Genomic DNA, 24,101 nt, shown 5'->3' on the forward strand with positions numbered 1-24,101 from the left:
TTTTTCAGTGCACTTGACTTCCAGAACTCAGAACCTGTCAAATAGCATACTAGGCTTTGGGGGCAGCAACAATAGAGTTAGGCCCTTTCCACACAGCTTAATAAAATCCCACATTATCTGCTTTGAACTGGACTAAATGGCAGTGTGGACTCGGATAACCCAGTTCAAAGCAAATATTGTGGGATTTTCTGCCTTGATATTCTGGATAATATGGCTGAGTAGAAGGGCCCTTGCAACCCAGATTTTTGAAAGAGAGAAATACATTTCCTCATGTCAGGATGGTGCAAGGAGAAAACTTATGGTGGAAAGGTACATTTTCTTTAAGTTTTAAGTGAAATTTGGATCTTGGACGAGGGGGTGGGTGCCAAGAGCCCTAAAGGTGCAAGGTGCCAATGGGGGCTCACCCCAGGGTAGTCCCGACACTACCCAGAAGTGAATACCCACATGCCCAATACCCCATTCGACCCAGGCCTTTCAGGAAGGCCTGGATTAAGTGGGGTATCAAATTAATTTGGAACAAACCAGGGAAACCTTGGTTTATTCTGAATTAATTGGTTTTGCCAGAGGTGTTGTATAGACACCTCTGGTAAAAATCAAAACAGTTCCCGGGATATAGGCTTCTCTGGATGGGCCCTCATAGAATCCAGTTGAACACAGTTCCATCTGCATTACATGAGTCTACACTGACCACATAATGCAATTCAAACTGCATTATATGGCAGTGTAGATGGGGCCACTGACAGTATTAACAGCAGCTGCTTCCAGAATCCATTACTCAAGAAAAAAAATGGTGAAACTGAAAAACTTCCCAATAGCATTTTCTTCTTTTTCTAAAAAAAAGCATTGATTAAAAGTGCTCAGCCTGTTGGCGGATTTACTTGCCATATTTCAGTTACTCGGAAAAGTAACTTTTTTGCATGGTCATATCAAACAAAACAAACACAATAGTGTTGTGTGCCTTCATTTCTAACTTATGAGGACCCCACGGTGGACAAGATTAGTTCAGAGGGGGGTTGGCTTTGCCTTCTTCTGAGGTTGACGTTTATTCAAGGTCACCCAGTGGCTTTGCATGGCAAAACAGCAATTCTGACTCTCACTTATACAGATTTATAGGATACTATATGCCTTTATAGATAGCTTTCTTGTAGAATGATGTCAGCCTATGTGATTGCATCCACAGGTAAGCTAAAAGGAATTAATTCTGTGGTGCTAGTTTCTGAAAGCAAGCAGGGGGGCTGCAGCATGCAGTGAACATAAAATGTTTTCCATACAGTTATTTTTGTATTTCTGAGACAGACTGCGTCGTGTAGCATTGTCATTACTATGGCAACTCTGGGTGACTCATGACAATCAGGAAGGAAAGCCCCAATAAGTGGTTCAGGTCCAAATGTTCTCTTTATTTTAGTTGCTAAAATGAACAATTGTTTGTGTTCTTCTTTCCTATTCTGCCTTTGCTATTCACGATGTGCTGCATGACTTCTGAACAGCAGCCATGGAGACAGCAGTAAAAGCTAAGCTGCCGATCATCATGACAGTCTCTGTAGCTAGCCTCCCAAGGAGAGTCCAAAAGATGCAGATCACATCAACAAATTACTTCTAGCATGTTTTATTTCGACTCCAGAGATCAAAACAAAGCTGTATCAATGTATTTCAATAAACCAATACTACCAGTTTTCATATCCACTAGAAAAGTGGTTCCCAACCTTTTTTTGACCAGGGACTGCTTTGACCAGGGGCTACTCTCCAACAATAGTACCAAAAGGGTTACAAATCAGTTTTTGGTCAACTTTAGATTCGCTTTGGCTATTTGGGGTGCTGATTTAGAAAATTGCATTGGGTGTGCCACATCAGCTTTAGTTTCTGATACAGAACATATGCCATGGTCACCGAAAGCATGGTATTTCCAAAAGGAGTGGAAATAAAATATAATAAAATATGGGGAAGGAGGCTCGCAGGCCAGATTTTTCTTCTTGTGGCCCGCTGGTGGTCTGTGGCCCACAGGTGAAGAACCACTGTTTTACAAAGTTAAATTCCGATAGGTTATATGTTCAGATTTTATGTCATTATATTATTTTTGTTAATAATATGCTTCATTTATCTTCCACTCTATCTCCCCAAGGGAACTCGCAAACATTCAATGCCATTATACAATTAACAAGGGCAGAAAATACATAAGCAGAGGTAAACGTTAGATTATGTTTTGTTTAATTTATTGATGTTAAGTTCTAATGTTGTTTTTATATGTGGGGTTTTTCTGGGATTATTATATTGACACTTGTTTGTTCTTTGGAGGCATTGCATGTCTTCCGATGTATGTTGGAATTTGCCTTGAGTCCCCCTGGGGAGATAGGGCAGAATATAAATAAAGTTTTTGTTGTTGTTGTTGTTGTTGTTGTTGTTGTTGTTGTTGTTGTTGTTACATAGCTCTTCCCACCATGTGTTGCTGTGGCTAATCTTCCCTCCCTCTTTCTCTCCTTCTTTCCCTCCTTCCTTTGCTCCCTATTTTCTTCCTTCCTTCCTTTTTTCTTTCCTTCTCTCCTTCCTTTCTTCTCCACCTCTTTCATTCCTCCCCCCTTTTTCTTTCCCTCCTTTCTTCTCTTCTTTCTTCCTTCTCCACCTCTTTCCTTCGTTCCTTCTCTCTTTCCTTCTTTCTTTCCCTCCTTCTTTCTTTATTCCTTTCTTTCTTGCTCTCCTTCCTTTACTCCCTCTTTACTTCCTTCCCATTTTTCTGTATCATCATTTAGCTTTCTGTCATTTAGCCTTTTGGGGGGGTTTAAGTCCTTTCTGCTCTTTTTTGGGGGGGGGGGAGGTTATGAGTGATGGTCACTCATTGGTCTATTAGGGGTGTGGTGTCCAAATTTCATCTCAATTCGCCCAGTGGTTTTTGAGTTATGTTAATCCCACAAATGAACATTACATTTTTATTTATATAGATTGACAACCCTCAAGTACTTTCTGTTATAAGAGGAATAGCTCACAACTGGAGATACAAATCTTCATTTAGTTCATTTTCACACACAAGAATAGAATAATTCAAAAGTCTCCCTGCTGACTAGGTGCTAGATATTTACAGAGTATTTTAACAGTTTTCAAAAAATCAAATCAGTTTACACAAAACTGTATTTTGCAGAAATGCAAAACATTTTTTGCAAAGAAGTTATTTTTTTGTGCAAATGAAATGATCGTAAAAAAGTACGAAAATGTTAGAAATCCTTGAAAATGAGCAAAAGCTATAAGAACCTGTTGAATGTGCTGAGTCCCTTTCTGGCTGAGGAAAATGTCACTTATAAATAAATATATAAATCCATACATACATAAATAAACCACAATGTACTCAAAACAATGCATTACCGTTGTGGGAAATCCATGTGAGGCTTGCAGTTAAACTCAGAGTGAGCAGTAAGGTCTGAGAGTGAGGCCAGATGATATGATCCATGCTAACCAAAAGGTCCTAGTGCATTAACCCTATCAGCCCCGGTTCCATACAATTGGAGAAAGCTATTAGCGAACGCTTAAATCAATAAATGTCATTACCTAATTCACTGGGTGCAGATGCTCTTTTTCAGGGAACATTTGCAGAGTCCCTTTCTCTTTCAGACAGCAAATATGTGGGCACTCTCTTTGACTTCTCTTATAAACAGCCTGTTTAACGTGGAACAAGTCGCTTCAGGAAAGCAGACAGCTCATGCTGACAGTGTCTAATGGACTTTGTCGTAGTCATAACCCTGCTACTAATTAACTCATTTCATATTCTTGTAAATGTTCCACAAGGGTTTTGTTATAGAGAAATTCTGTCACATTGCTATTAATTGATGCTATGCCAAAGGGCCGCCTTGTAGGTCTGGTAGATGCTTTGTAAATTGTGGTGGTGTGCAAACAGAAAACACAGAGGTGAAATGAAAAACCATTGACACATGTGACATGGTTGTTTGGGACAGAGGTTGCTGATTTGGTCAAATTGGTAGATCATGACTTTATAAGTTCATTCTCTTTTTGTTTTAAGAAGTTCTTTTAGTTCTGATGATCTGGGTGAGGGCTAACAAATTGAAACTGAATCCAGACAAGACAGAGGTCCTACTGGTCAGTCGTAAGGCCGAACAGGGCATAGGGTTACAGCCTCTGTTGGACGGGGTTACACTCCCCCTGAAGACACAGGTTTGCAGTCTGGGTGTGATCCTGGATTCATCACTGAGTCTGGAACCCCAGGTCTCGGCAGTGACCAGGGGAGCATTCGCACAATTAAAGCTTGTGCGCCAGCTGCGCCCGTACCTTGGGAAGTCTGACTTGGCCACGGTAGTCCATGCTCTTGTTACATCCCGTATAGACTACTGCAACGCTCTCTATGTGGGGTTGCCTTTGAAAACTGTCTGGAAGCTTCAACTGGTACAACGGACAGCAGCCTGATTGCTAACTGGAGTGGCTCTCAGGGTGCATACAACCCCCTTGTTGTGCCAGCTCCACTGGCTGCCCGTTTGCTACCGGGCACAATTCAAAGTGCTGGTTCTAGCCTATAAAGCCCTAAACAGTTCTGGCCCAACTTACCTGTCCGAACGTATCTCCCCTTATGAACCACCTAGGACTTTGAGATCGTCCGGAGAGGCGCTGCTCTCGGCTCCGCCTTCGTCACAGGTACGTTTGGCGGGGACGAGAGACAGGGCCTTTTCAGCGGTGGCTCCCCGGCTATGGAACGCCCTCCCCAGAGAGATTAGATCTACTCCCTCTCTCTTAATATTTCGGAAGCAACTCAAAATGTGGCTGTTTGAGCAAGCGTTAACAAACACAGAGTAACAGATACAAACGGATAACTGACGATGGAACTGGACAATGCTTGACAATAAGGACACGCCAATGATGTTGTCTTTATTGCTGTTGTGATTTATGTAATTTTAATGTTTTTAAATTGTATTATGATACTATGTATACTGTTTTGTTGGAAACCGCCTTGAGTTGCCGACAGACTGAGAAAGGCGGTATACAAATACAGTAAATAAATAATAATAAATAATAGTTGTTCAGAGACATGGGGCAAGTGCACACAAGTCTGTTTACAGATCTCCAAGGCACTAACTGAGGCCATCCAGTGCTTGGGAGTCAAGTCTTTGTGGTAATTTTTGTGGCCTGGATCATGAAGATGAATCAAATTACTGGGTGGGAAAATGTGCAGGACCTCACAATAGGACACCCCAGCATACTTCTGATTTTCTGAGCTAGGAGGTTTCAGTCAGGCAGACCATGAGTTAACAATTCAGAAAGAGCAGTTCAATACCCTCCAGCTCTTGGTATGCAATTATAACTTTTAATTAGATAGCAAACATGGCTGGTATTTGTTGTTCCTCTTCTAAATTTTCCAGGTTGAGCCAAGGAGCACCCTCACATTGGTAAATTTCATTATCTTGAAAAGCCTGTGGGCTTACCTCTGAATTTGGGGATTGGTACATGAGATTAGAAATCTCACAGGAAATCTTGTGAGAGGACCTTTACATCCAGCAAGCTAAGCCAGCCAGTTTTAGTCATGAATTTTAAACTCGTGTCTTGTGTCCACTATACCTACTTTAATCATTGTTCTGTGTATTTTAATATATGTATTTTGTAGAAATATGTTTTAGCATGTGTATTTTCTAGAATTATTATATGTTTGTTATAACCCACCTTGAGCCATAAGGAGAGATGAGTAAGAAATAAAATTATTATTATTTGAAATACAACAAGATGAGTCCACAGCAGACAAGATCACTCTGCTGACTGTTGTATTGGATCACATGTCAGACACTTCCCAAGTGTCTAGGACTGTGATGTAAGGGCAAATAATGAGTGCCGATCCCAGTAAGGTGGCCTTCTGCAACTGGCAGATGGTAATTTTGACAGCGCTGATTTTGTTTAAGTGCAGGCCATGGTCTTTAGGCACTGCACCCAGTGTGCTGATCACCACTGGGGCCACCTTTACTGTTTGGTGCCAGAGTCTTTGCAGTTCGATCTTTAAATCTCATATCATGTCAGCTTTTCCAGTTGTTTCTCTCCTCCTCCTCCTCCTTCTCCTCCTCCCCCTCCTCCCCCTCCCCTTCTCCTCCTCCTCCTCCTCCTCCTCCTCCTCCTCCTCCTCCTCCTCCTCCTCCTCTTTCCATGATTTGAGGTGGTCCTTATACGGACTAGCCTCATATGTCCAGATGGACTCTCCTGTATTACTCGTGTCTGCTTGAGGCAAGTGTGAATGTTGCAATTGGCCACCTTGATTAGCATTTAATGGCCTTGCAGCTTCAAAGCCTGGCTGGTTGTTGCCCGGGGTATCCTTTGTTGGGAGGTGATAGTTGGACCTGATTGTTTCCAACAGACCTCACAATCTCTGAGGATGCCTGCCATAGATGTGGGCAAAACATCAGGAGAGAATGCTTCCGGGACATGGCCATACAGCCCCCAAAAACTCACAGCAACCCAGTTAATGTTGTACTTCAGGCTTGCCTCAGATTTTCTTGCCACTTTCCTATTTTTGGACAAAGACTGTTAGGAAGAGATGATGCCTTAAAAGTCCTATACATGGACATCCCATGACTATCAGCAATAAAGACTAGGAAGGACATCCCAGTGATTCCGGCCATGAAAGCCTTTGACAACACATACAACATTATTGTTGAAGGCTTTCATGGCCAGAATCAGGTCACTTCACTACCTCTGAGGATGCTTGCCATAGATGCAGGCGAAACGTCAGGAGAGAAATGCCTCTAGAACATGGCCATATAGCCTGAAAAAACCTACAACAACCTACATAAACATTAGCTGCTTGTGGTCATGCTTGTTGTTGGGTTGTGAGAGTTGTAGTTTAAAAAGCTAGTTTGTGTTTAGGATAAAAGGAAAGAAGGACATGAGCAACAAGTTGACAAAAGCTCTGGACACAAAAGGGGAGTACACTAGTCATAATTCCTCCTCAATAGAGCCACCTCTGTCCATGGAGGTTCTTTCTACATACAATTCAGAACACCAACATTTCAGCATTCTGAATCCTCTGGAAAATCTCAATGGATATAGGAGGATCTCCTTTTTGGAAAGTCAATTTATACATACAAGGTGGTGGAAATGTATAGATTTATGTGGTTTCAAGTGCTTCAGTGGTGCTTTAAAATGAAGTAATAAAAGGGAAGCTGTGTAAAAATCTTGTAGAGCTAAAGGTAGAATTGGCATCAGAGAAATTGGGAATTTGTGTGCTTAGTAAAACATATAGAAGTTGATAATGAAATAAGCTAACAACAACCATGAAAACAATTTAAAACATTCCATCAAAAATAAGCTGTTGAAAAACAATACTATTATATATTGTCGAAGGCTTTCATGGCTGAAACCACTTGGTTGTTGTAGGTTTTTTTGGGCTATATGGCCATAGTCTAGAGGTATTCTCTCCTGACGTTGGAACTAGGAAAATTGGGTTTATATATCTGTGGAATGACTAGGGTGGGACAAAGACCACCCTCTACATAGGGACCACCAAACGCAGTGCCCAAACATGAATCAAGGAACATGAAAGGCACTGTAGACTACTTCAACCAGAGAAGTCAGCACCTGATGAACCAACCTGGACACAGCATATTATTTGAGAACACAGAAATGCTGGACCACTCTCACAACCACCATGTCAGACTACACAGAGAAGCCATTGAAATCCATAAGCATGTAGACAATTTCGACAGAAAGGGGGAAACCATGAAAATGAACAAAATCTGGCTACCAGTATTAAAAAATGCTAAAATTAAAACAGCAAAACAACAGAGAGGGAACAATCAGGGACTGCTAATCATCACCTCTCATCAAAAAATTCCCCCAGGTACTAACAAGCCACACCAAAAAACTGCCAGGCAATCAAATGCTAATCAAGGTGGTCAGTTGAAACATTCACACCTAGCTCCAACAGACAAGAGTTCTTTGTCCCACCCTGGTCATTCGATAGATATATAAACCCAATTTTCCTAGTTCCAACAGACTTCACTACCTCTGAGAATGCTTGCCATAGATGCAGGCGAAATGTCAGGAGAGAATGCCTCCAGAACATGGCCATATAGCCCGAAAAAACCTACAACAACCCAATACTATTATAAAGAGTACAACACTCTAAATGTCCTTAGTTTAAAAACTTCTCATTCTTGTCAACATTTTAAAACCCTAAAAATATTTGCCTACTCTTAGGAGAACAATGAAGAAGAGGGCATTCCAAATGCCATACAAGGCTTTATAGGTCATGATAAGGACTTTTGTTCAATGAAATACAAGGCAGAAGGAGAGGTGGTGAACTGAAAAGCTGTTGGACAAAAAGTGTGGCCAATGAAGTGCTAGCCTTCTTGTATACATGGCTTTTATCTGGCCATCATCTAGTGAGTACATCTTCATAAGAGGATAAAAAAGAATGGTGATGATTGTCTGGGCCAGTCCTAAGAGGGATATTCACAAAATCTGGGAGTGCATCATGAGTCACTGCAGAATGGCTGATTAGTTGCTCTCTGCAATCCCTAGAACTTCAACATCAATTGTACTCTATTGTTAAAAGAGTCATGGACAGTTCAATGCCTCATCAAGTTTATTTGAGCTGAAAAGTGCCACAATCATGTATGTTGTAAGTGGAGATGTGATTGGTCTATAGTTCAGTGGATTTTGTCCTCCTTGCCATTTGGGACTCATACATTTTTCATTTCCGTGTCCAAACGTCTGATGAAGATTTTCCTGAAGGAGTTCCTGAATGCCTTGGCTGAGTCACCAGCATGCACCACGTGGCAGCTACTAAACCTTTCCATCAATAACTTTAGCATGCCATTGTCCTTGGGCGGTTTCCATTTATGTCAATTTTGTGGGAGTCTGCCTGTCCATCTGTGCCAAGCCTGGGTGACTCATCCATGGATGCTCATCAATGCTCACTTCTGTCTTTGATCCATTACATGTTACCCGTCCATAAACATTCTACCTGGAAGCGATGTTCATTGTGTTTTCATTTAAAGGGTCCAGTTTAATTAGGGAAGAGCAGTAAATGTATGAACAGGACAAAATTCTTGGCATATTTTGAACATAATTTTTGTTATAATCTATATAAATAAAAATATAATGTTCATTTGTGGGATTAAGATAACTCAAAATCCACTGGATGAATTGCTGCCAAATTTGGCCACAAGACACCTACTAACCCAAGGAGTGACCATCACTAAAAAAATCGATTGTGTCACTTGGGAGTTGTAGTTGCTGGGATTTATATCTTACTTACGTTGAGAGCATTCTGAACTCCACCAATGATGGAATTGAACCAAACATGACACACAGAACTCCCTTGACCAACAGAAAACACTAGAAGGGTTTGGTATTAGTTGACATTGAGTTGTGGAGTTGTAGTTCACCTACATCCAGAGAGCACTGTGGACTCAAACAATGTTGGATCTGGACCAAGCTTGGCACGAATATTCTATATGCTCAAATATGAACACAGATGGTGTTTGGGGGAAATAGACCTTGACATTTGGGAGTTGTAGTTACTGGGATTTATAATTCACCTACAATCAAAGAGCACGCTGAACCCCACTAACGACAGAATTGGGGCAAAGTTCCCACAGAGAACCCCCATACTTAAGACCATCCAGTCCAACTCCCTTCACCAGGGCAAGAAAACATAATCAAAGCCCTCCTGACAAAGAGCCATCTAGCCATAGATATAGATAGATATATATGATTCACACACATGCAGATATAGTTTCATAGATTTGAAAGGGACCCCAAAAGAAGGACAATTATATGTTGCATGTTCCAGAGTTGGCAAAACAGACAATCTCCACATCAACACTGACAAAGAAACAACAAGAAATACTGTTTACCCACAAGCATAAAGAATAGACATGAAGAGCAGGCAGGATTTTTTTTCTTTTAATATTTATGTGTTGTTGGGTAATTCCATGCTTATGTTGCTGTTACTGTTATTTTTTGTTTCTGTTGTGACTCTGTATGTTTTGATGTTGTTGCTTGGAAACTGCCCTGAGTCCCCCCAGGGAGATAGAGCGGTATATAAATAAAGTTTTATTGTATTATTATTACTAGCGGTCCCCCACCACGTGTTGCTGTGGCCCAGTCTGGTGATCTGGAAAATAAAGTAATGTGAAAATGTTGGTTTCTAATATATGTAATTTTTTAGGACATGGAAAAGGAATGGGTCAGGACAATTAAAATGGCCGGGTCAAGACTGATGCAAATTGAAATAAGATGGGACCCAAATTTAGGTACAGTACTGTAATAGCAAGTGACAAAAGCAGGGACGGGCTATTTCCAGGGGCCTGTTAGGAGAATGACTAGGGTAATATATAGGGGCAAGGTTGTGTCCGGACAGTGTCTGGGCTGAGCTTGCATTGGTCACTCTTGAAGATTTGTTGAAACCACCAAGTCTTCAAACTTTTATGAAAAGAGAGGAGGGATGGGACCTGTCTTATTTCCCTTGGAAGGGCATTCCAGAGGTGGGGCCACCACTGAGAAGGCCCTTTCTCTCATCCCCACCAATCGTGCTTGTGACGGAGGTGGGAGCAAGAGGATGGCCTTCCCGGAGGATCTTAGAGTTCACGACGGTTCATAGATGGAGACACGATCACAAAGATAGGCAGGACCCAAACTGTTTAAGGTTTTATAGGTCATTTATGTTTGGGCTTTAAAACAAAAAATGTGTTATTTCTTTGATTTTTTTAAAAAAACTAATAAAATTATAACAGGATGTGCAACTGCAGAAGATCCAGATGCTGTAAGGACTGGCAAAAATTGCCAATAACTGAGAGAGAAAAACCCAGAAGTATGGTGCTTGCATGTGATCTATCTAAATGGTGACTCTCTGCTTTCAATTGCACTTTCACACTACACAATTATAGCACTATGATTCTGCTTTAACTGCTATGATAGTATCCTATGAAATGCTGGAATTTCTCCTTTGGGTTATTTGACTGAGATTTCTAAATTCCTCACTCTGCATTGCAAATCTGATAATTTCTTAGAATGTAACCATGGCAACTAAAAGGGAATCATAGTACTATAATTGTGTAACATGAATGGGTTTGCAGTGGAAACAGGGATGTAATTGTTCACCAAAATTCTTCTTGAAGGCAGCAAAGAGTAATTGTAATGACAAGTGTAAGTGTATTTGCGTAATATGAAAGGCTATTTGATCATTTTTTTCTTGCTATGAAAATGTGATCTGGAAGTCTGGAGGGTTGGGGGAATGCAAGAATCGGCTTAAGGGGCTGCATGTATGACAGGGCTGCTCTTCATTCACCCTTGAGCTATAGTAATAGGTTAAATGATCACCACTTTAAAGCATTAGGATTGGATCTTTGGTATGTATAGTGGGCATGTGCAAAATTTTTGGAAGTGTTGAAAATTGTAAATTTTGTAAGTTGGAAGCCATATCTGAAGCATTTGTGTGGTCCACACCAAATATTTTATGATTTCTGTTCCTGAGTTAGAAATGTCATTTCCTAATTGTTTCTGTCATAAAAACATGGTGAGAGTTCTGATAAGTGAAATGTCCTGAAATTTGGTGGGCTAACAGTGGTAAATGTGTTCTACCATTGTAGCAAGTTTCACCCCAATAGCTTCAAAAATGAGGGAGACAGGAGCCCCTGAAGTTTCATTATGTACAATTATTGTAACAAATATGTAACAAAATATCGTTAATCTTGTTATAATAACAAAATTTTCACTAAGTATACTTTAGAAACACTTTAAAAAAGTTTTGCAATGACTTTTGAGCCATTTTTAATGAATTGCACATAGATATGCATTCTTGTTAATATTATAAGCAAATGAGTAGACCAAAATACAGGGGCTTGTGAAGTTGAGAACATCAGTAGTAAGTGGAGTAGGCACTCGTTTTTTTTTTTTACTACACAATTATAATTTGATGTTTCTACTTCAACTGTCATGGCTCTATCCTAGGAAAATCTGGGTTTTATAGATTAGAGAAGCATTTCAGCTGTAAATTCTAATCACTGGTCCCTAAACTTCAAATCCCAGAATTCATTAGGACAGAACTATGGTAATTAAAGTAGAATCATACCATTATGATTGTGCATTGTGACTGGTCCCCGTATAGATACATTTATTCACTAAGTTTCTTCTTGAAGGTAGTGATGAGTAATTCCAGCAATTTTCTTCCCATTGTGAGAAAATCTTTGAAAACCACAGTTTTAAAAGGCTATTTGCAACTTGGGGCTTATTTTATGCAAAGTTGGAAACTATTATCCAGCAGGACTTAAATTTGACCAAGACTGCAACACATAGACAAAAAAACATACTAGTTCAGCTTGGAAACTATGAGTGAGCATGCATCACCTATTAACTGTGCAGCCAATAGTTCCCTGTATATCATTTCAACAGTCAGTCCACCAGAAGACCATTTCCATAAGTGGAAATAAACTTAATAATAATAAACTTTATTTATACCCCGCCACCATCTCCCCAAAGGGGACTCGGGGCGGCTCACATGAGGCCAAACCCAAAAATACAATACAGCAAAATAAAATACAAAACAACAAAAATTACATCACAATAAAATACATAATGAACAAGATAAGATAAACAAAGCAAAATAACATAATAGAATGTCAAACACAATGGATGGGCCAAATGCACAAGGTCAAATGATAAAACCCTGGATGAGATAGGAGTGGGGGTGGGGGGAGTGTATTTATGAGGGAGGAGCCCAAAAAGACAATCAATGGGATTGGGCCTTCGTTATGGACCAGGGAAAGTGCATCATGAGGACAACACTGTAGATGGAATAAACAAAAATGGGATATATCGTCACTAACTCTCCAAAGGCACATCGGAAAACCCAAGTTTTTAAATCTTTCTTAAAGGCTTCATGTACATGTGTGAAACAGGAATGCACTGTGGTTTCCACTTTGCCCAATATAATATATAATCTTGGTACAAATTTTCTGCAAGTACTCCAATGCTGATTTGTGGGTGACAGAAATCTTTGCTGGTTGAATATACCTTTTTTGTTCAACAGAAATTTCATTACTTTGTTGACAAAATGAAGTAGTATTACAATGGTGCCACTGGATGACTCATTTCTCCGATGGCAATTTTCTCTTGAAGCTTTGTGCCGCTGCACATCTCTTCTGGTTCCTTCATATATCTTTAAGGCCAGGTGTATCTCAAACATGAAAGAGTTGCTTCAGTACACCCAGCAGAAAAAGTAGATGTATTTATAATGACATAAAGGGCTACAGAATGTACACTTTGGAAAAGAATTTTGCCTGATAGTGTAGGAAAAGTGACCCAGTTTTGCTTCTTTCGCAATATTTTGTATCTGTCTCTAGTGTTTGTGGTGCTCTTTGCATTTCTACTCATGGGGAATCCAATCTACTCGCTTGAGCAACCCTGCTGACAGCCCAGTTAGATCATTTTAACTAGTCTGTAATCAACACATACTGAGAGATTAGAGATTATGTTTGTATCACCTCAACAATGTTTGGAGCAATGTGAATGCTTGACATGGACATATTATCAATCATGTTGTCCTCCAGCTCAAGAAGAAATATTTCTGGAATAAGCAACACAAATCAACTTCTCACCACTCCCAGTTAAATGACAAACACTCCCAATGTTCATAGACACTTCTTGTATCAAACCTTTTACTATGCAAGGAGCATCATTCATTTCCCTTTGTAATTGCATGCAAGGAGGTGAACGCAAGGTCATTTGAGGCTACAGCAAAACATTATTTACATCATTTTATCAGGAAGAACAAAAAGTCTAGCTGAGAAATCCTGACATAACCTTTCTCCTTCAAACAAATGGAATGTCAAACATGGTTTGATCACCTTCATCCTCCTAAGAAAGGACAACATTTCACGTGCAATAAATTTCTCCTAATTATAACAGAAAAATGTAATTTATTTACTACACCCATACATAAGAGATGTTATTATTATTACCATCATTATTATTATTTTTATTCATATCCTGCCTTTCTTCCCATAGGGACTAAAGATGGCTAACAGGGGAGCTTTTGCACAATTAAAGCTTGTGCGCCAGCTGCGCCCATATCTTGGGAGGTCTGACTTGGCCACGGTGGTCCATGCTCCGCTTACATCCTGAACAGACCACTGCAACACACCTCTGAAGACTGCCTGGAAACTACAGCTAGTCCAACGCTCAGCAGTCAGGTTGCTCAAGGGAGTGGGGTACAGGGAATGGACAACTCCCTTGCTACACTGGCTGCCTATTAGCTTCCGGGCACAATTCAAAGTGCTGGTTTTAACCTATAAAGCCCTAAACGGTTCCAGCCCAGTTTACCTGTCCGAACGTATTTCCCCCTGTGAACCATCAAGGGCTTTAAGATCATCCGGGGAGGCCCTGCTCTTGGTCCCGGTTTTGGTGGGGACAAGAGACAGGGCCTTCTCCATGGTAGCCCCTCTGCAATGGAACTCCCTCCCTAAGGAGGTTAGATCTGCCCCCTCTCTCTTGACCTTCCAGAAGAAACTTAAATCCTGGTTATGGGAGCAGTTTTTTTACGAATTAGATTGGATTTACTGGCAATGATGGGATTTTATTGGACCGCAATTTGGATGGATTTGGATGACATTTTATCCTGGCAAACTGTTTTAATGTATATTGATATTTATGTATTTTAGGCATTTGATTGTATTTTATGATGTGTTTTATTGTTTCGCCATCAAATTATTGCCTGTTGGTAGCCATCCTGAGTCCCTCCTTGGAGGTCAGGAAAGGATGGGATAGAAATGTTCCAAATAAATAAACAAACAATCACAAAACTGCTATTTAGTGGTCATCCATGGTCTGGTGCTGGTCCATGGCAAGTTTCCAGAAATGATGGAGATAGCTGTGCCAAATGGACACAAATATACTACTACTGCTGCTCTTTTTTTTTATTACCGGCCTTCATGCCAAATAACCCCCAAAAGCACTGTGGTCAGTCTCACACAAGAAATGAGACTCAGTTCTAAATCCACAAACATTGTTACTATTGGTTTCTCTCAAATGGCTTTCATTGTGAGTTAGAAAGTGTGTGCTCCAAACTTTCTGAGTGCTCATGCAGGGAACGCCATAGATAAATGCTAGACAACATGTGCATGTTAGAAAAAAGAGCAAGAGAACGCAATAGGCAGCTGCTCAGGACAGCTCTGTGCGCTGAATAATTTTTGACAAGGCAGCATATGGAAGAGACGTGCTTTCCGAGCACAGCTTTATCTGCCACATATTTCTACAGCTTGGAATTTGGAACAGCCAGAGTGATGATGTAGCAAGAAGAGGTATTATGGATAACTGTACATTTCTGTAACTGTCATGATATTCAATAAGAATCAGCCTGGTCTAAATTCAACACAAATCAAAACAGTCGACTCAGTGGGGCCATCAAGACTCCTGAAGGCATTACAGTTTACTCAGAATAGGGAAACAGAAACATATGGCATGAGGAAAACAGGCAAAGACAACACCAGCTGGACTGTCCCTTCTCCTGCCATGGAGCCATCAGCAGCATGATTTAAACTCTTGGCTACATAGAAACAGTTGTTTTGGGTTTAAGAATGTGGTTCTTGGTCAGTTTAAGTAATATCATTGAAAGGTAGGATATACGACTGTGGCATGACCTGTCAGAAGAGATCCGACAGTTAAACAAGGTGTTGGAATTTAAAATGCAATTGAAGAGCCATCTCTTTTGGCAGGCCTACCCAGTCAAATCATGAGTTTTAATTTGCATTCTACTACCAGTGTATGTCCATTCTGTAGCTGTGTTTGGTATAAGTTTTCATATATCTCTCTGTGTTTATCTATTTAGTAATTTATTGTATTTTTAGTAATTTATTGTATTTTTATGTTCATTTGTTTTTGAATTTTTTTGTACCTGTCTCAAACTATCAGGAAAGGTGAGTAATAGATAAAATGTATAAGATATAGTATCTCTCCAGCTATTACAAAGATAACCACATGAAGCTTAACCCTGCCAGGACACAAGTGTGTGCTTTCCATCTATGTAATCTTGAAGCCAACAGGAAACTGAAGGTTACCTGGAAAGGCCAAGAGCTTGAACACTGTTCCCACCCTAAATATCTCAGCATCACCTCAGACCGAATGCTAACATTTAGGAAACACTGTAAGAACACCATCACAAAGTAGCTACATGCAATAACATTCTGTGAAAACTTACTAATAGCACATGGTATGCAGACTCAAAATTAACAAGAACATCAGCCCTGGCATTTTCTTACTCAACTACTGTGTATGCCTACCCGTCTGGTATAAATCTGCCCATGCGAAGCAGGTAAATATAGCTGAATATGGCACTGAATGAGACATGTCAAATAATTACAGGATGTCTTAAAACTACACCTGTTGATAGACTCTATAAGCAAGCTGGCATTGACTCCACCCGCCCCCCCCCCCCCCCCAAGTGCAACAGGAAGCTGTTGCCAATTGCGAGAGAAATAAGGTTGAACATTGTGAAAGCCAACCACTATATGGCTATCAGCCTCCTCCCAGTAGACTTAAATCAAGAAAAAGTTTCATGATAACCACCATTCCTCTAAATGTTCCTCCAGCAACAGCAAGAATATCCCTGTGGGCAGAAAAATTAGGCAATTCCAACTGGATAGCCTTCCATGAGGGTCTTCCTCCAGGGGCAAACCAAGAATGGACAACTTGGAAGTCCTTGAACAGTCTCAGAAGCGGAGTTGGCAAATCAAAAGACAACTTGGCAAAAGGCACTACCTAGATCAGTGGTTCTCAACCTGTAGGTCCCCAGATGTTTTGGTCTTCAACTCCCAGAAATCCTAACATCTGGTAAACTGGCTAGGATTTCTGGGAGTTGTAGGCCAAAACACCTGGGGACCTACAGGTTGAGAACCACTGATCTAGATGAATCCTGCGCCTTGTGCAACTGTGGAGCAAAACAAACAACCCAGCATCTGTATTCTTGCCCACAATGCCCTGCCTCATGCACAGAGGAAGAATTTTTTAAAGCTACAGACAATGCAGCCACTGTTGCCCGTTTTTGTTCTAAAACTATCTAGCAGCTTGTGATCGCTTTACTTTATCGGTTTTAGATAAGCTATTTTGTGAAATGCTTTGGACATGAAATAAATAAATAAAAATAAATAAAATTATTATTATTATTATTCAGTGGCCAAAACCACATTTTACTAGCTGTTTATAATCCCATTGTAACAAAAAAGTTTCCCTTTATCTGTTTAAAGCATCTAAAAAGAGATCAGAGTATATTGATCAGATTCGTATACAGTATAAGGAGGATGTGGTTATGTGATGTATATACCTAAGTTTAAGGTACATTTGGTTGCAAGCTGGCCATTCCCACTTGTATATTTATATTTTTTACTCAGACTCAGTGTATACTGTATGGTGTGTTTATATTGTCTGTTTTGATAAAGCCAATTGGCCGATCAATAAAATTGTTTCATCATCATCATCATCATCATCATCATCATCATCATCATCCCATTAAGTAAAGAAATAGCAATTCTACAATGTCCTCATTTTCCAGTAGCAAATAGTGAAAATGCTTAATCTATCAGTTGGACTTACAAACCTTCACACTTATCCTAGCCATTATTGTTATTGCTTAGCTTGAGTTCTTCAGTTCAGGATGACTATTTGGAAAACCATCATACAGCCATGATGAAAGACATGCAAGGTAAGGGTGAGGCTCAACAGGCTTTTGCAATTCAACAGGAATATAATCACAGACTTGAAAGAGACCCCAAAGGGCCATCCAGTCCAACACTCTGCCATGCAGAATCAAAGCACTCCCAACAGATACCCATCCAGAGGTGATTCCCTCACTCTCCAAGGCAATGTATGCCATTCAGACAGCTTTTACTTTCAGGAAGTTTTTCCTAATGTTTAGTTGGAATCTCTTTTGAATCAATCATTCCCTGTCCTGGTCTCTAAAGCAGCAGAAAACAAGCTTGTCTTCTCCTCAATGTGACATCTTTTCAAACATTTCATGTTTCAACATGGCTATCCTTTCCTCTCTCAACCCTGCCTCTGCTTATAGGACCCACAATTACCATGACTGAGTCTGATTTGAGAAACAGCAGGAAATCAATTCTCTGTGTTGCTGTAAGTATTTCGGGATGTATGGCCATGTTCCAGAAGCATTCTCTCCTGACATTTCACCCACATTGATGGTAGGCATCCTCAAAGGTTGTGAGGTCTGTTGGAAACTAGGCAAGTGAGGTTTATACATTTGTGGAATGTCCAGGGTGGGGGGAAAAAGCTCTTGTCTGCTTCCTTGCTGCCAGGCTTTGAAGCTGCAAGGCTATTCAGTGCTAATGAAGCAGGCCGATTGCAACATTTACACTTATCTCCAAGGGCCCTTCTACACAGAATACACACAGAACATCAAGGCAGACAATCTCACATTATCTACTTTGAACTGGGTTATCTGAGTCCATAGAGAATGTGGGGTTTTCTGCCTTGATATTCTGGAATATGTGTGGAAGGGCCCCAACAGACAGACAGAAATTATTTCTCTCACCATGGTCATTCCACAGATATATAAACCCCACTTGCCTCATTTCCAACAGACCTCTCAACCTATGAAGATGCCTGCCATAGATGTGGACAAAACGTTAGGAGAGAATCATAGAGTTGGAAAGACCTCATGGACCATCCAGTCCAACCCCCTGCCAGGAAACAGGAAAATTTCATTCAAAGCACCCCCGACAATGGCCACCTAGCCTCTGTTTAAAAGCCTCCAAAGAAGGAGCCTCCACCACACTTCGGGGCAGAGAGTTCCACTGCTGAACAGCTCTCACAGTCAGGCAGTTTTTCCTAATGTTCAGATGAAATCTCCTTTCTTGTAGTTTGAAGCCATTGTTCTGCATTCTAGTCTCCAGGGCAGCAGAAAACAAGCTTACTCCTTCCTCCCTATAACTTCATGTCTTCTCTCAGTCTTCTCTTCTGCAGGCTAAACATGCCCAGCTCTTTAAGCCACTCCTCATAGGCCTTGTTCTCCAGACCCTTGATCATTTTAGTCGCCCTTCTCTGGACACATTCCAGCTTGTCAACATCTCCCTTCAATTGTGTTGCCCAGAATAGGATACAGTATTCCAGGTGTGGTCTAACCAAGGCAGAATAGAGGGGTAGCATGACTTTCCTGGATCTAGACACTATGCTCCTATGGATGCAGGCCAAAATCCCATTGGCTTTTTTTGCCACTGCATCACATTGTTGGTTCATGTTTAACCTGCTGTCCACAAGGACTCCAGGATCCTTTTCACAGGTACTGCTCTCGAGCCATGCATCCCCCATTCTATATCTTTGCATTTCATTTTTTTCTGCATTTTCTTCTGGAACATTTATTTATTTATTTATTTGCGACATTTATATGCCACTCTTATCACTCCGAAGAGGACTCAGAGTGGCTTACATGATATACATACATAGGTAAAGGTAAAGGTTTTCCCCTGACATTAAGTCCAGTCGTGTACAACTCTAGGAGTTGGTGTTTATCTCCATTTAATAGCCAAAGAGCCAGCATTGTCCAAAGTCATGTGGCTGGCATGACTGCATGGAGTGCCATTACCTTCCCGCTGGAGCAATACCTATTGATTTACTCACATTTGCATCTAGGTTGGCAGAAGCTGGGGCTGACTGTGGAAGCTCACACCGCTCCCTGGATGCAAACCTGTGACCTTTCAGTCAACAAACTCAGCAGCTCACGCTTTAACCCACTGCACCACCAGGGGCTCCCTATATATATATATATATATATATATATATATATACACACACACACACACACAATATATTATATTATTACCATAGTACAATATCAGTATTATATATTATATATTACAATATTGCACTACACTATTATATTGTAATATTATTAGAAATATAATATATATAATTATAATTATAATATTGTATTATTATTAGTATTATATTGTATTATAAATATTATATGTATATACAATATATTATATTGTATATACAAGACAGAGGTCCTCCTGGTCAGTCATGGGGCTGATCGGGATATTGGGTGGCAACCTGTGCTCGATGGGGTTACACTCCCCCTGAGGGCGCAGGTCTGTAGCTTGGGGGTCCTCCTGGATTCAACACAGTCGCTTGATGCTCAGGTGTCAGTGGTGGCCAGGAGGGCCTTTGCACAACTCAAATTTGTGCGCCAGCTGGGACCATACCTCGTGAAGTCTGATTAGCCCAGGGTGGTCCACGCCTTGGTTACATCCAGATTGGACTACTGCAATGCGCTCTACGTGGAGTTGCCCTTAAAGATGGCCCGGAAATTACAACTGGTACAACGGGTGGCAGACAGGCTCCTTACTGGAGCAAACTATAGGGAGCATATAACACCCCTATTAAAACAACTTCACTAGTTGCCGATAAATTGCTGAGCCAAATTCAAGGTGCAGGCCATGACCTATAAAGCCCTAAACTGTTTGGGCCCCACCTATCTTTGTGATTGCATCTCCATCTATGAACTGGCATGAACTCTAAGATCCTCCAGGGAGGCTCTCCTCTCACTCCCACCTCTGTCACAAGCTCGGTTGGTGGGGATGAGAGAGAGGGCCTTCTTGGGCTATATGGCCATGTTCTAGAGGCATTTCTCCTGATGTTTCGCCTGCATCTATGGCAAGCATCCTCAGAGGTAGTGAGGTCTGTTGGAACTAGGAAAAAGGGTTTATATATCTGTGGAATGACCAGGGTGGGACAAAGGACTTTGTCTTCTGGAGCTAGGTGTGAATGTTTCAACTGACCATCTTGATTAGCATTTGATTGCCTGGCAGTGCAGGTTATTGTTATTGTTTATTGCTTATTGTGTATTTTTTTGTTTTTGAGTTTTACTTTAACTGTTTTGTATTGATTATTTATCATCGCTTTTGTTTATTCATGTGCTGTGGGCCTCATGTAAGCCACACTGACTCCCTTGGGGAGATGGTAGCAGGGTACAAATAAAGTTTTTTTTTTATTATTATTATTATTATTATTATTAAACATTACATTTTTATTTATATAGATTTTATTAGTAGTATTAAAGCACAGAAGTCAAGAACATGGCCACACAGCTTGGAAAACTCACAGCAACCCATGGAAGCCTTCGACAATCCATTCTCCAATCAGGGAGAAACATTCCCTGCATCAAAACTGAAAACCAGCCAGAACATCAACAACTTGCCCTCCTCCTGGCTGCGCTGAGCCAGAACTGCTGCAATGAGAGCCGCAGAGACAAGCAAACCAAGAGAGAGAGAAAGAGAGAGCTACCAGTTGCATACTAAAATGCTGGAAGAGCTGTGAAGCCCCCCTCCTTTGGCTTCCAACCTTCCCCAACGATAAGCGATCAGGCTTGCTTTCTTTCGATTCGACCAACCATGCAAACTGGATAACAAATGCAGAACCAAAACAAAACATTCAGCACCTTGGACAGCGCTTGGTTCCCTTCCTCCTTGGTTCCTTCCACGTTGAACGCAGAGGTTCAATGCCTTCTCGGAGAGGCATTTCAGCACCGTGGACAGCGCTCTGTTCTGGTCCTCCTTGGTTCAAAGCAGAAGGAACCAAGGAGGAAAGGGACAGACCGCTGTCCAAGGTGCTGAAATGCCTCTCCGAGAAGGCATTGAACCTTGGTTCAACGTGGAAGGAACCAAGGAGGAAATGAAACAGAGCGCTGTCCAAGGTGCTGAAATGCCTCTCCGAGAGGCGCTCCAGCCAGTAGATGGGGCCGTTCCACGCCTGAAAATGCCGGAAAGGCAACCCAAAGACCTCAGCAGCACATCCTGCTCGACAAAGCCCCTCTATTTGAAAGGAGACCCTCTTTTTTAACACTATAAAAGCCCCCTGTAAGGCGGTACTCGCTACTCACCATGTTGACTTCTGACACCATGTCTATGCTGGCGATCTCGATCCTCATGCCCACGTCCACGGGAGAGCCTGGAAGGCCACACAGGTGGGTTGTTATTTTACAAACGGAGTCGGTTGTTATTTTACAAACCCTACTCTTGTGCCTCAGAAGATGTCATTACTAATAGGGGTGCAAAATGTCCACCTGCTCTCCTTTCCTTGCCTAAAGTAGAGTCTTGTGAAATCCGAAAGCTTTTGGAAGGGACTGAAATGCTTCAAGCAAAAGGAGTGTGTTCCTTATGGGAAGGAAGGAAAAAGGGGGCCAGGGGGTGGGATTTCATTCCCGGGGGCCATTTGCAGACTCCTTTGCAGTCTAACTTGACCTCTGTCTCTCTGCCTTTGGATCTAAACCGACCCCGTTGTCACGATTTCGGAATTACCTCCAAAATCCGGCCTGAGGCGGATGTCGTACCCCTTGAGCAGCCGGTCCACGGTCTCTTTCACGTAGGACATGTTGCTGGGCTCGTTCATGCTGAGAGGGAAGAAGGAGAAGGATGAGGAGATGGGGGTTGAGGAAACGCGGGGAGGAGGAGGGGAGGGAGAGCACATCCCGAAAGATCCACTTCCCAAAGGATACACAGAGGACGGGGTTGGCCCTTCAGCGCACCCCCCCCCCAAACCCGCGGCCCCCTTCGCCCCCTCCTCACCTCTTGGCCCGGCAGACCAGCAGCACGGCGAAGACCACGATCCCCACGCACTCCCGGCGCCCAACTGCCCACATTCCTTCTCCTCCGCGAGCCGAGAGCGCCGCTGCCTCCTCTCTCCCCCTCCCTCCCTCCCCTCCTCCTCCTCCTCCTCCTCCTCCTCGCTTTCCCCCTCCCCGCCCCCTCCCGCGAAGGTTCAAGGAATGCAACTTTCCATCCACAGGCGGCGAGGAGGGCTCTGATGCCGAGGAGAGCGCGCGGCGCATGCGCGGAGCTGGCCCAGGCGCGCGGCAGGCAGGCACTCTGGCCAGCGACTCGGGGAGGGCAGGTGACCCAATGGGAAAGGTCCCGACCTTGGTCTGGATCCGGGGGGGGGGGGGGTATGTGTATGTATGTGTGGTTGAAGCGATGATCAGAGGCTTTTCTATCAATGGGGGTGAAGGTGGCATATTGCTTTTGGGTAGTGAAGGGGGGCAAAGGGAGGTTAGCCCGATTCCACCCCTCCCCCGCCCCAAGTTCTGTCAAACCTACCCCTCTTCTTGCTCCTCCTCCTCTTCTTTTCCTCCTCCTCCTTCCTTTCTTCTTCTTCCTCCTCTTCCTCCTCTTCCCCTTCTTCTTCTTCCCTCTTCCTCTTACTCGTCCTCCTCTTCCTCCTCTTCTTCCTCCCCTTCCCCTTCTTCTTCTCCTCCTCCTCCTCTTCTTTTTCCTCCTCCTCCTCCCCTTCTTCCTCCTCCTCCCTTCTTCCTCCTGCTCTGTTTCTTCTCCTTCACACTCCTATTACTCTCTTCTTTCTCCACCTCTCCTTTTTCTTCTTTTGTTTCCTCCTGTTATTCTTCTTCCTCTTTCTCCCCTTCTTCTTCATCCTCCTCTCTTCTTCCTCCTCCTCTTCCCCTTTTTCTTCCTCTTCCTTTTCCTCCTCCTCCCCTTCTTCCTCTTCCTCTTCCTCTTCTTCTTCCTCCTCCTTCTCCTCTTTTTCCTCCTCTTCCCCTTCCTCCTCCTCCTCCCTTCTGCTCTCCTCCTCCTTCGTACTCTATTCCTGTCTTCTTCTTTCTCCACCACTCCTTTTTCTTCTTTTGTTTCCTCCTCATATTCTTCTTCCTCTTTCTCCCCTTCTTCTTTCTCCTCCTCCTCCTCTTCTTCATCCTCCCCTCCTTCTTCTTCCTCCTCTCCTGCCCCCTTCTCCCTCTTCGTCCTCCTCCTCCTCCTCTACTTCTTCCTCTTCTTCCTCCTCCTCTTCTTCTTCTTCCTCTTTTTCCCCTTCGTCTCTTCCTCCTCCCCTTCTACCTCCTCCTCCTCCACTTCTTCTTCCTCCACTTCTTCTTCCTCTTGCTCTTGTCCTCCTCTTTCTCCCCTTTTTTCTGGATTGGCTTTGGAAGCCCAGATATTTAATCATTCAAATTGCAGGAAAAGGGAGGTCCCACCTGAATATTAGGAAGGACTTCCTGACTGTAAGAGCTGTTCAGCAGTGGGACTCTTTGCCTCAGAGTGTGGTGGAAACTCCTTCTTTGGAAGGTTTTAAACAGAGACTGGTTGGCCATCTGTAAGGGGTACTTTGAT

At 42.2% G+C, this 24,101-nt stretch overlaps 1 protein-coding gene across 3 annotated transcripts in view; it reads right to left on the minus strand.

Annotated features, from left to right (window-relative positions):
• Positions 1 to 22,660, minus strand: part of GABRB1 (gamma-aminobutyric acid type A receptor subunit beta1) — a 293,072-nt gene extending 270,412 nt beyond the window's left edge. For all 3 annotated transcript variants that reach the window (XR_010910015.1, XR_010910014.1, XM_060778482.2), the window contains exons 1-3: positions 22,548 to 22,660; positions 22,281 to 22,372; positions 21,863 to 21,930 (exon numbers count right to left, since the gene is read on the minus strand). Coding sequence is in view for 1 of the 3 variants with exons in the window: in XM_060778482.2 (XP_060634465.1) it covers positions 21,863 to 21,930; positions 22,281 to 22,372; positions 22,548 to 22,621 (234 nt within the window). In the remaining 2 variants the exon portion in view is untranslated. The remainder of the gene's footprint in view (positions 1 to 21,862; positions 21,931 to 22,280; positions 22,373 to 22,547) is intronic.
• Between the last annotated feature and the right edge of the window lie 1,441 nt (positions 22,661 to 24,101).

Source organism: Anolis sagrei, chromosome 5 (genome assembly GCF_037176765.1).
Source record: "Anolis sagrei isolate rAnoSag1 chromosome 5, rAnoSag1.mat, whole genome shotgun sequence".
NCBI classification, from domain to species: domain Eukaryota; kingdom Metazoa; phylum Chordata; class Lepidosauria; order Squamata; family Dactyloidae; genus Anolis; species Anolis sagrei.